This window comes from Piliocolobus tephrosceles, chromosome 6 (assembly GCF_002776525.5).
Source record: "Piliocolobus tephrosceles isolate RC106 chromosome 6, ASM277652v3, whole genome shotgun sequence".
Taxonomy (NCBI): domain Eukaryota; kingdom Metazoa; phylum Chordata; class Mammalia; order Primates; family Cercopithecidae; genus Piliocolobus; species Piliocolobus tephrosceles.
The window spans coordinates 75,360,005-75,372,372 of NC_045439.1; the positions used below are offsets into that span (position 1 = coordinate 75,360,005).

At 43.9% G+C, this 12,368-nt stretch overlaps 1 protein-coding gene across 1 annotated transcript in view; it reads left to right on the plus strand.

Annotated features, from left to right (window-relative positions):
• Positions 1–12,368, plus strand: part of MYO5C (myosin VC) — a 91,455-nt gene that overhangs the window by 52,186 nt on the left and 26,901 nt on the right. The window contains exons 23-29 of the mRNA XM_023227181.2: positions 1,812–1,905; positions 2,206–2,269; positions 2,355–2,435; positions 3,601–3,781; positions 6,081–6,174; positions 7,521–7,584; positions 8,657–8,825. Coding sequence (XP_023082949.2) covers positions 1,812–1,905; positions 2,206–2,269; positions 2,355–2,435; positions 3,601–3,781; positions 6,081–6,174; positions 7,521–7,584; positions 8,657–8,825 — 747 coding nt within the window. The remainder of the gene's footprint in view (positions 1–1,811; positions 1,906–2,205; positions 2,270–2,354; positions 2,436–3,600; positions 3,782–6,080; positions 6,175–7,520; positions 7,585–8,656; positions 8,826–12,368) is intronic.

Genomic DNA, 12,368 nt, shown 5'->3' on the forward strand with positions numbered 1-12,368 from the left:
GGCAAGGTGGCACGTGCCTGTAGTCCCAGATACTCAGGAGGCTGAAGCAGGTGAATCGCTTGAACCTGGGAGATGGAGGTTGCAGTGAGCTGAGATCACACCACTGGACTCCAGCCTGGGTAACAGAGCAAGACTCCGTCTCAAAAATAAAAAAAAAAAAAATTACTCTGGGTTTTTGATTTTTGTGTTTTGGGGTTTTTTTGAACAGAGTTTTGCTCTTGTCACCCAGGCTGGAGTGCAATGGCAGCATCCTGGCTCACTGCAACCCCACCTCCCAGGTTCAAGCAATTCTCGTGCCTCAGCCTCCCAAGTAACTGGGATTACAGGCACCTGCCACCACACCCGGCTAATTTTTTTTTTCTATTTTTGTAGAGATGGGGTTTCTCCATGTTGGCTGGGCTGGTCCTGAAGTCCTGACCTCAGGTGATCCACCTGTGTTAGCCTCCCAAAGTGCTGGGATTACAGGCGTGAGCCACCGTGCCCAGCGTACTCTGGTTTTCAAAAAAAATAACTCATCATTATCAAGTTGTATGTGTTATAGTCAGTCTTAAAAGCCTAAGTAAATGCAAGTCTGACTTGGAACATTTCTACTGAAACATTACAAAGAAAAGCACGACCTTCAGGATTTGAATAGTCCTGAGTTCCCCATAAACCTGGCATGTGACCCTGAACGTGCCAGTCAACCTTCAGTTAAATGTAGCCGAAGTTTGCTAATCGAGAAAAGATCACTCTACTCACCTTATAGGCCTGTGAGGAGGATTAGGTCATCTAGGTAAAGTGCTCAGCACATACCAGTTTGATTCTCCCGCTTACTCTGTAGAAACAGGGGCTGGAGCCCTTAAATACTCAGGGTAACTGAAAAAAAAAACCAAGGGGAGTTTATTAGCCCTGAAAGTCCTTATATCTCCCTTAGATACAAAAACAAAAGCACAGACCTGTAATTCTTATTCAAGCTGAGTTCACAAGGGAGAATAAAGGCAGAATACTGCCTCTTCCCCTCCACCAGAGCTGCCAGGCCACCTCCTCCCCAACAGCCTGCTAACTCCCAGACCTGGACTCACCAGTCTCTGCCACTGCTCCATATCTAAGCCGAGCTGAAGCCAAAACCCACAGTTATGAAGGTGGCAACTTTGCCCATGTCCTTGCACTCAGTATTTTATTATCCATTAAAAGAGAATTTTAGCCCCTGTGATTTTACCTTTCTCAGTCTTCCCCGTGTCCCACCCCACCCCAAGCTTATAGTAGGTACTTATTATTTTTTTCTTTATATAACAGGGAAGTTCATTTTTTTTGAGGTGGAGTTTTGCTCTTGTCCCCCAGGCTGGAGTGCAATGGTGCGGTCTCAGCTCACTGAAACCTCTGCGTCCCGGGTTCAAGCGATTCTCCTGCCTCAGCCTCCCGAGTAGCGGGGATTACGGGCATCTGCCACCACGCCCGGCTAATTTTTGTATTTTTAGTAGAGGCAGGGTTTTACCATGTTAGTCAGGCTGGTCTCAAACTCCTGACCTCAGGTGATCCACCCGCCTCAGCCTCCCAAAGTGCTGGGATTACAGGTGTGAGCCGCTGTGCCCGGCCGAGGGAAGTTAATTCTACTGATACAACCCAGTAGGTCTGGCATGTTGAGTAGGTAAGCATGCCTCAAGGCCAAGCTGTGTGGGCAGTGATGGTTTAACAAGATCTTAGCTAAGAAAGAAACTGCAGTGAGGATGTCTTGCGTAGACAGGCGATACCGTAATTGTGTTCCCTTTGTCTCATATAAAGCATAATCGCTGGTTTTTTCTTTATCTGATTCCATCGTTGCTGTGATTCAGACAATCTCTGAGTTCGAAAAAGAGATACAGCTACTTCAGGCACAGAAGATAGATGTGGAGAAACATGTGCAGTCACAAAAACGGGAAATGAGAGGTAATAAAAATATGAGTCTCTTAGTCCATGGGTGCAGACTGAATTTATTGTAGCTGTGTCACTGCTAAGGAAACGTGTCCTTTGGTATGAATTTGGTTGGACATATGGTAGATTGCTTAGTTGGTAGGCTGAATAGCTAGTTGGTTGAATACTTGGAAGATTGGTTAGTTGGTTGATTGGATAGCTGGTGAGTTATTTAGCTGGAGACTGTGAAGCTAGAAAACTGGGCCCTGGAAAGGAAATGGGAAAAGATAAATCATCCACAAATGTAACGTATACAACTCTGCCTTTTCCTCTCAGAAAAGATGTCAGAGATCACCAAACAACTTCTCGAAAGCTATGACATTGAAGATGTAAGAAGCAGGTAATCATTTTTGCATTATCAAACATTTTAAGACACGTAAAACGTGAGAGAGATGATAGATTTTCTTATCTTCCTTATTTTGCAGGCTCTCTGTGGAAGATTTGGAACATTTAAATGAGGATGGAGAACTTTGGTTTGCTTATGAAGGACTGAAGAAAGCAACACGGTTAGAAATTCTCCTCAGGGTTCTTCTTTATTTTTCAGAGATAATAAATAGACTATTGGAAAGTCCAAAGTGTACCTTACATAGATTGAGACACAAATTCCTTATAGTAGAATGACCAAATAACCACTAGAAATACTTCTCTGAGAAGTAAGTAATTAGCTTATTCATGAAGAGCAATCTCTTCATGGGATAAAATGCCTAGTAAAAAACCCCATAACCCATACAGTAAAAACTGATTGTCAAATAAGTTAGTTAGTGTTGCCAGAGATATGTAGATACATTTAAATTTAAGTCATGTGCTGCATGTATTTAAATTAATAAATTTTATTTTTTACAGCAGTTTTAGGTTCACATCAAAGTTGAGCAGAAATACAGAGAGTTCCCATATACCCGTCACCACACGCACACAACCTCCTCCACTATCAGCTTCCCAAACCGCAGTGGTGTGTTTACTATGACTGATGAACCGCCACTGTCACGCCACTGTCACCCAAAGTCCATAGTTTACATTAGAGTTCACTCTTGGTGTACATTCTGTAGGTTTTGACAAATGTATAATGACTCGTATCCACAACTGTAGTATTATACAGAACATGTTTTGTTTTGTTTTTGAGGTGGAGTCTCACTCTGTTGCCCAGGCTGGAGTGCACTGGCAAGATCTCGGCTCACCGCAACCTCCACCTCCGGGTTTCAAGCGATTTTCGTGCCTCAGCCTCCTGAGTAGCTGGAACTACAGGCATGCGCTACCACACCCGGCTAATTTTTATATTTTTAGTAGAGACGGGGTTTCATCATGTTGGCCGGGCTGGTCTCAAACTCCTGACCTCAAGTGATCCACCCACCTCGGCCTCCCAAAGTGTTGGGATTACAGGCGTGAGCCAGTGCGTCCGGCCAAAATTTTTTAACTATTAGGAGTGTAAAAATACAATAACCTCTAAAATATTCTTCATTGTTAACTACATGTTAACCCCCACATAATGCTTCCTAACTAGCTAGAAGATTTTATAATTAGGCATTCCTGATTCTGTAGCCTGTAACCGTGAGTGCATAAGTAAACTTGATGTACTTCGTGCACGGCTCTTGTGGGTCTTCATAACTGCCTCCCAGCCATCTGTACAGCAGAATAAAGGCCATGTAGTTTATTTCCTGACCCTTCCTTTAATAGTGTTTTGGAGAGCCATTTCCAGTCTCAGAAGGAGTGCTACGAAAAGGAGATTGAAGCTTTGAATTTCAAAGTGGTGCATCTAAGTCAGGAAATCAACCACCTGCAGAAGTTATTCAGAGAAGAAAATGACATCAATGAAAGCATCCGTCTTGAAGTGACCAGGCTAACATCAGAGAATATGGTATGGTCTCAGCCAGGGGCCCCAGTCGTGGCCATCATACTAGAGATGTTCTTTGTCAGTGGAGTCAAATTCAGTTTCTTGGCAGTAAAAGAGTGGATATAAATTACTTTTTCCAGAAGTGAAATAACTCAGTCTAGTGATTAAACTATAAAATGACTGCAGACCAGAGAGCACTCTGATACAAGAGTGTGTGTGTTCACCACAGGATGGGTGCAGGTGCTGTGATTGTGTGTGTGTGCGTAAGTGTATGTTTTAAAGTCTGTATTTAAATCCAGCCCTAACCCCTTGGAAAGTGACCACAAAATCACAAAATTGAAGTGTAGCTCTTGAAACAGGAGTGTGTCAGAAGGCCAGTCCTGCTCATGCTCATGCCTCAAATCTCTTTTTTTTTTTTTTTGAGACGGAGTCTCACTCTATCACCCAGGCTGGAGTGCAGTAGCGCAATCTCAGCTCACTGCAACCTCCACCTTCCGGGTTCAAGCAATTCTCCTACCTCAGCCTCCCGAGTAGCTGGGATTACAGGCGCCCACCACCACGCCCAGCTAATTTGGCATTTTTAGACAGGGTTTCACTATGTGAGCAAGGCTAGTCTCGAACTCCTGACCTCATGATCCACCCGCCTCGACCTCCCAAAGTGGCATAAGCCACTGTGCCCAGCCTTCAAATCTCACCTTTTCAAGGGCTTCCTCTTCCGTGACGTGCATTCCTAACCACTGCATTTGTCTCAGTCTTTCTTCCAACTCATGCCTACTGGCCTGGAGAACTGCTTTAGGAATCTCCTCACTCAAACAACCATCTCTGTCTTAACCCCACAGTCCTGTGGCCATCACCCGTTTCTTTGGTGAGTTAGTCAGACTTACAAAGACCCTCTAGGCATAGTCCCTTCGCACACCTCCCATTCACTGCCCACCACCTCATTCTGTCGTGTGCCCCCACCACTGGCTGACTCTGCCTGCACAGAGCTGAGCACTAAGGGTTCCTTTGCACCCTCATCTTACTGTGTCTCAGCAGCCCCTGGCGATGCTAATCTTGCCCTCTCCGCCTTGTTCTCTCTGCTTCCAGGATGCCCAGCTCTCCCAGCATTCTTGTCCTGCCTCACTGGCTGCTGCTCCCCTACTTCCTTACTACCCTCTCCGCTCCCTAAACTGGGAGTGTTAGGAAATCTCGGGGCTGTAGCAGCAGTTGAGGACCAGGGGTGGACACAGGGAACAGTAGTGGGGGACCTTTACACCTTTGTTTTTTCCTTGGATGAAATTTCAATGAGGAATTTGCAATGAGACACAATTGCACAATCCAACAAGTACAGATGCTCCTCAGCTTACCATGGGGCTACGTCCCAATAAACCCATCGTTTGTTGGAAGTATTGTATTGTAAGTTGAGAATGCATATAATACACCTAACCTACCAGGCATCGTAGCTTAGCCCAGCCTGCCTTAAATGTGCTCGGAATGCTTACATTTGCTTGCGCTTGGGCAAAATCATCTAACACAAAGCCTATTTTTATAATAAAGTGTTGAATATCTCATGTAATTTATCAAATACTATACTGTGAAAGTGAAACACAGAATGGTTGAATGGCTACTTGAAGTATAGTTTCTACTAAATGCGTATCACTTTCACACCATCACAAACTCGGAAAATAGTAAGTTGAGCCATCGTAAATCCAGGGCTGTTTGTATTCTTCATTTAGACTTCGGAGGCCTGGATCTCAGCCACTCAGTTTTAAAATGAGCATGTTTATAAACTTGGGGAAGGAAAAAAAAACAAAACCCTGTTTTAACCTAACTGCGGGTGGAGGCGATAGACATGTAAAGAAATATACAGATAGGGACAAAGGATTGAGAAACTTACTGGGTGATTTCAGACCTCTACTAACAGAGCAGTGCATGTCCTGGAATTCAAAAGTTGCAGTAGGACCCTTTGAGATGGCTTTTCCTGTTCCTAGATGAGGAGATGATGGCTCTGGGCTTGGACCAAAGAGGCCGGCTGCCATTTCTTCACCTAATTCCTCCCTCAACTCAACATAGGATTTCTATACATGTACACATCCTTCTCTCACTATCGTAGCTGTATGAGAACTGCTTCCTCTGAGCATACTGGTGTTTCCTGTGACTATATAGGTTTTGAGGTTAAAAAAAAAAAAAAGAATGTTAATCCAGTCTAATGTCGTGGCTAGCTCTTTTACACAAGTGTATGTTCCGCAGGCTGAATGCCAAGACAGTTTAGTTTGCTTCTGATATTTTAAAGTTCATAGATCAAAGTATTTTATATTCTAATATTTCTAATTCTTCTCTTAAGATGATCCCAGACTTTAAACAGCAAATTTCAGAATTGGAGAAGCAGAAGCAAGATCTTGAAATCCGCCTGAATGAACAAACTGAGAAAATGAAAGGTAACTGAAACCGTCATGAACCTGCTTGTAGAAAATGGTTTCCCGTACCCAGGAAATGACATTGAAATGTCCTTGTACTCGGGGGTTTTAAACTCTGGTTCTCCAGGGGGCTGGACAGGTAACAAATGTGAGAAGGGGGCTAGCTGAAACATATGGGAAGGTATGTAGGACATTTAAAGGAGGTGCAGGCTGACTGCAGTGGCTCACACCTATAATCCCAGCACTTTGGGAAGCAGAGACGGATGGATCGTTTAAGGCCAGGAGTTCCAGTTTGAGACCAGTCTGCCAGTCTGGGCAATATGATGAAACCTCATCTCTACAAACTTTTTTTTTCCTTTTTGAGACTGAGTTTCACTCTTGTCGCCCAGGCTAGAGTGCAATGGTGCAATCTCTGCTCACTGGAGCCTCCGCCTCCCAGGTTCAAGTGATTCTCCTGCCTCAGCTTCCTGAGTATATGGGATTACAGGCACCCACCACCACACCCAGCTAATTTTTTTTTTTTTTTATGTATTTTTAGTAGAGATGGGGTTTCGCCATTGGCCGGGTTGGTCTTGAGCTCCTGGCCTCAGGTGATCCACTTACCTTGGCCTACCAAAGTGCTGGGATTATAGCAATGAGCTACTGAACCCAGCCCAAAAATTTTTAAAAAATAAGTCAGGCATGGTGGTATGTTCCTGTAGTCCCAGCTGTGTGGGAGACTGAAGGGGAAGGACCACTTGAGCCCGGGAGGTGATGGCTGAAGTGAGTCATGATTGCGCCACTGCACTCCAGCATGGGTGACACAGTGAGATCCTGTCTCTGAAAAAAATACAGTAAAATAAAGAGGCTTCTGCCTCCAAGCTCCACTGATTATTGCCCAGTGGGAATGTGGGCCCAGTATTGCTAGAGATTCCTATTTTTAAAGAAAACCCAGGAATCCAGATTTTTATGTGAAATATTACAATTTTTAAATGATGGTTTAAAAATGTTTAAACATTGTTCAGACCAAATACAAGTTAATCTCTGCCTGGATACAGTTTAAGACAAGCTTGTTCAAGCCACAGCCCATGGGCCACATGCAGCGCAGGACAGCTTTCAAGGAGGCCCAACACAAATTTGTAAACTTTCTTAAAACATGAAATTTTTTTGCAATTTTTTTTTTTTTCAGCTCATCAGCTATTGTTACTGTTAGTGTATTTTATATGTGGCCCAAGACAATTCTTATTCCAATATGGGCCAGAGAAGCCAAAAGATTGGACACCCCTGGTTTAGGACTTTTAAAAATTGAAAATAATACCAAACCCAAATCAGAATGCAGTGATATGCCCCCCATCCCCACAAAGTATTGACAGTTCTTCTCATTATAGGAAAACTAGAAGAATTGTCTAATCAGTTAAATCGCAGTCAAGAGGAGGAAGGAACACAAAGAAAGTAAGTGTAAATATGTGTGTACCTCAAGTTCATGCTCATGTAATGCTTTTCTGAAACTGTAGAATACACCAAGATGTGTTACTAATGCCAAAAAGCAATATGCTAATTAATATATATGATATATTGCCATTCCAATGGGAAGGAAAGAAGTATGTGTATGTATAGCACACTCAGCAGCAGCAGCTGCAGCATCTCTGGGAGATTGTTAAGGAACAATACATTGGTTGCCTCCAGGAAGTTGCCTCCAGGCTTGGTGACTGATGCACAGAGGAGGGGAGGACCCATACTTTTCACTGTATATGTACACTTTTGTACCCTTGAAATGCTATACCATGCACTTGAATAATCTGTTCAAACAACGGATAAGAGTTTGTGAGAGAGAACGGTTTCTGTTAGCAGACTATTTAGGATAAGAATTAAAAGCCCATGTTGATGGAAAATCTTCATTGCTAATCCCCCCAAATTTCCATCCTGACCAACAAAGGGCCTCATGCCCTGGCAGAGCCTTGTGGGGAGAATGTTCTGTTTTGTTGTCAACTTGTTGAGACAGTTATTTTTCCAAAATAATAAATGGACACTTGACATCCCCAAGAGCATCTTTAGTCATGTGACTTTATCAGTAGGATGAGGACCCAAAGTAGTAGAAAAGGAGCAAGGCACCATTTTGGAACTCTTCTCATGGTCTCCCCTCCTTTCTTCTATCTGATCTCTGGCTTCTTGTGTGTCTGGTCCCCAGGCTGGTCACCAAGGGGATGACTGCTGAGCTGTCACAGGGTATGGTGGGCATGGATGTCCCATGGGAACAGTGAGTGGGGCTGGGGTTGGGTGGAGAATGGAACCTCTTATTGGGTGAAGGAGACTAGAGCAGTCCATGGACAGTTTTCTGTCCCAGCCAGTCCTGGTCTCTTTTCCTTCCCCCAGAAGGACACCCCTATTCAAATACTATTTGCTTTACACAGAAATTGGCCAAGGTGTTCTTCCATCTTTGGAAATATCACCACTTGCTATGACAGTGAGTGACTTCTCCATGATGGTCATACTGATACCAGCCTTTCCTCCCTCCCTTTCTCAGGGCCATGGAAGCCCAGAATGAAATACATACCAAAGAGAAGGAGAAGCTGATTGATAAGATTCAAGAAATGCAGGAGGCCAGTGACCACTTGAAGAAACAATTTGAAACTGAAAGTGAAGTCAAGAGTAACTTCTGGCAGGAAGCATCTCGGCTCACTTTGGAAAACAGGGTGAGAAGTCTTCTAACTTGGTGATAGAGACTGTCTGTGTGCAAATGATGCTGAAAGGGGGGACGTGCTGCCTAAAGCATATAATTAACATCTGTAGACCAAAAGTCCTTCTATCAGAACAGTCTGTTTTCTTATCCCAAAAGACAGGTGGTCTCTGAGGTTGGCTTTGGGAAGGCATTGGGGACTTACAGGCCTCAGAGACTTACAGGCCAGCCCGGGGAGGGTGAAGGAGGAGAGACAGTGAGGTGCAGGCCGTGGTTCCCCAGCACTATCAGTGGACGGCACCATCCAGGATGGAGTCACCATGCTCTGGAACACACTGAGGCTAGCAAGGCCTACGTGTGAGTGCTTTACCCGGCAAAACTCACCCCGTATAAGTGCCCATGCTTTCTTCTCAGGGGGTGGCTTTCCTACAATTTTTAGAGTCAAAATGTTCTTCTATGAAATGATCATGATGTCGTTGGAAGGCTTAAAAACTTTTTAAAAGTGTTTAAGGTCTTTTCTGAGTTTCAAATGCCCTTACCAAAAAGCAATTGGGTAACCCTACGTCAAGTCCCAGCAATTACTTGAAATTGTGATGCTGTATGGAACCCACAAGACTGAGAAGTGCTGAAGGGACAGGTAGGCCACTTTCCTAGGAGCTGGGACCCTCTTGGGCCCCTTCGAGACCTGAGAGCTTCCAAGAGGGTGACCCAGGAGGGCTGACGAGTCCAGTGGATCAGTGTGGACATGCCCATGTGCCCTTCTCCCCGCTGACAGGGCCCCCATTTCCAATCTCACAGGAAAACCCTGATAGAGGAAAAACACATTTTAGGTGTCAGGGTTTAACTCTGAAGATTGGTTACATCCAAAAAGAGAAATTCCAGGAGTTTAACATTTAATAGGAAGTAACAAATTCCAATCAGTGGCACCTACATGATGGCTGCCTTTTCTGAGGTGGATATAACTTTCTCAGAGACTGGAATCCTCATATTACACCAGAGAAGCAACCGCCTGCTGTCCATGTGTGTGAGGCTGCCTTGCCTTGCCTTCTGTGGGCCCTGGGATCTCAGTGGAGCCAGCGGTCAGGGAGAAGCTACATGGGTGGGTCATGCGTGTGCTGTGCATGTCATCCCACTTGATCCTTTACTCTGACTGTTCCAGTGCATTGTGATTTATGGGTTCGTTCCTGGTGCCCCAGAGCACAGCCCGGTCCTGGTGCCCTCTTCTGGAGCTCCTCTGAGCGTCTGACTCTGCTCCCCACAGGTGCACTGAGCTGGGGAGACGACAGGCCTGACATGTTCATTTCAATAGCTCTTTCTGAACCCGGAGTAGCCTCACTGTTACATATAAGCAGAGGGACACACAACAAGAGTATCATCTCTATACATTAGCCGGCAGATTCTACCCACAAATGAGACCTGATCTATATTAGTTTGCCAGGGCTGCCGTGACAAATGACCACAAACCAGGTGCCTTAAAACAACAGAAATGTGTTCTCTCCATTATGGAGGTCAGAAGTCTGAAGTCAAGGTGTCAGCAGGGCACACTCCTCCGAAGTCTCTAAGGAAAACCCGTCCTTGCCTCTCCCAGCTTCTAGAGGGCTCCAGGCCTTCCTTGGTTTGGGGCAGTGTAACTCCAGCCTCTGTCTCCTGCACCTGGCCTTCTCCCTGTCGGTCTCTATGTTCTTTTCTGTCGGTTATAAGGACATCTGCATTGGATTTACAGCCCACCCTAAATTGTAGTAGCCATCTCTCATATTGACTCTTAGCTTACCACAGCTGCAAAGACCCTATTTCCATATAAAGTCACCACATTCTGGAGTTTGAGTTGGACATGAATTTCAGGGTGACACTGTTCAAGCCACTATGTGATGCTTTGAGTCAAAGAAATTTCTTTTTTTTCCCAGACTCTTTTGTCACTGAAAAGGAAATTCTTATTAAGAGATTAAAAAAAAAAAAAAAACTTTTAGTAATAATTTCACTATTTATCAAAGAAATTCAAAATTAAAACTAGGTATTACTTTTGCCTGTCAAATTAACAGAGACCTGGGCCTGGCACAGTGGCTCATACCTGTAATCCCAGCACTTTAAGATGTCATGGCAGAAGTATGACTTGAGGCCAGGAGTTCAACCATCCAGGGCAATGTAGCAAGACCCCATCTCTACAAGGAAAACTTTTTTTTTCTTTTTAACTAGCCAAGTGTGGTGGTGCATGCCTATAGTTCTAGCTACTCAGGAGGCTGAGGCAAGAGGACTGCTTGAGCCCAGGAGGTCGAGGCTACAGTGAGCTATGATCACACTACTGCACTCCAGCCTGGGTGACAGAGCAAAACCCTATCTCTAAAAATACTACTACTACTACTAATAATAATAATTAATAGATATGCTGCTGGAGAGAACATCTTGAAATGGGCACTGTCATACATGGTTGCTGGGAATATAAATTGGTATAAACTTTCTTGAGGGCTTATTTGAAGGTATGGATTGTGAACCTTTGGAAAGTACATTCTCTTTGACTCAGTAACACAACTTGTAAGGTACTATCCTAAGTAAATACTTGAACATGTGGACCAAGATTTTTGTTCAGAGTGATCATCATAGTGTTATTAATCAGAGAGAAAAAAAAAGCAACCCAAAGGAATCAAATGCATATCTAACAATAGAGCAAAGGTTAAATTGTTGTATGAAATAGTATGACTTGGCTGTTAAAATGATGGTTTGGGTATATTATCAATGACGTGGGAAAATGTCTGCAGTATAACTAGAGATAAATGTAGGATTTGAAATTTTGCATGTAACATGATCCCAATTTTAGAAAATGTACATTTACCATATTGGAAAAAAAGGAATGAAATAAAAATGTTAAGAGTGGTTTTTTTCTGGGTTATGGGTTGATGGGTGACCCATTTTATTAGATATATTATAAGATGGGCTTGAATTGGAGGGAAGAAGCTATACTGACACCTCCACTTCTAAAGTCAATAGAGTTCCTAACATGTCTAGCCAGGGACACAGAATGGTGGCAAGGAGAGAGGTGGCCGCACAGAGAAGAAACAGCACAATGTTCCTTGGCCCCAAGAGTCCCTAGAGGGCACACAGCTGCAGTGACCCAGCATGGTGGGTCTTTCTGGGTCAGAGAAGCCTGAGTTCTATGTGTGTCAAAAGCTCAGATCTGGAAGAACTTAAACACTGTATGTCCTTTAGAGGAACTATTTCTGGGTATCCAAGGACTCTCCTGGTTCTTGAACCAAATTCAGCATGGGCAAGGCCACCTCCTTATCAGGAAGGAAAGGTAAAACCAGGCCCAAATCTCTGAACATTTCTTTGGCTCCAGCTTCTGGTATCTAGAAAACCCTTTTCCCCACATTCATATATTTAAATTCTCTATGATGGACATTCCTATGTAATAAGAGCAAGATAAATGTAGTGCATGCATACAATGGGATATTATTCAGCCGTAAGAATATGTGAAATGCTGATACTTGCTGCGGCATGGATGAATTTTGAAAACCTTATGCTAAGCAAAAGAAGCCAGACATACAAAAAAACCTATTCTATGAAT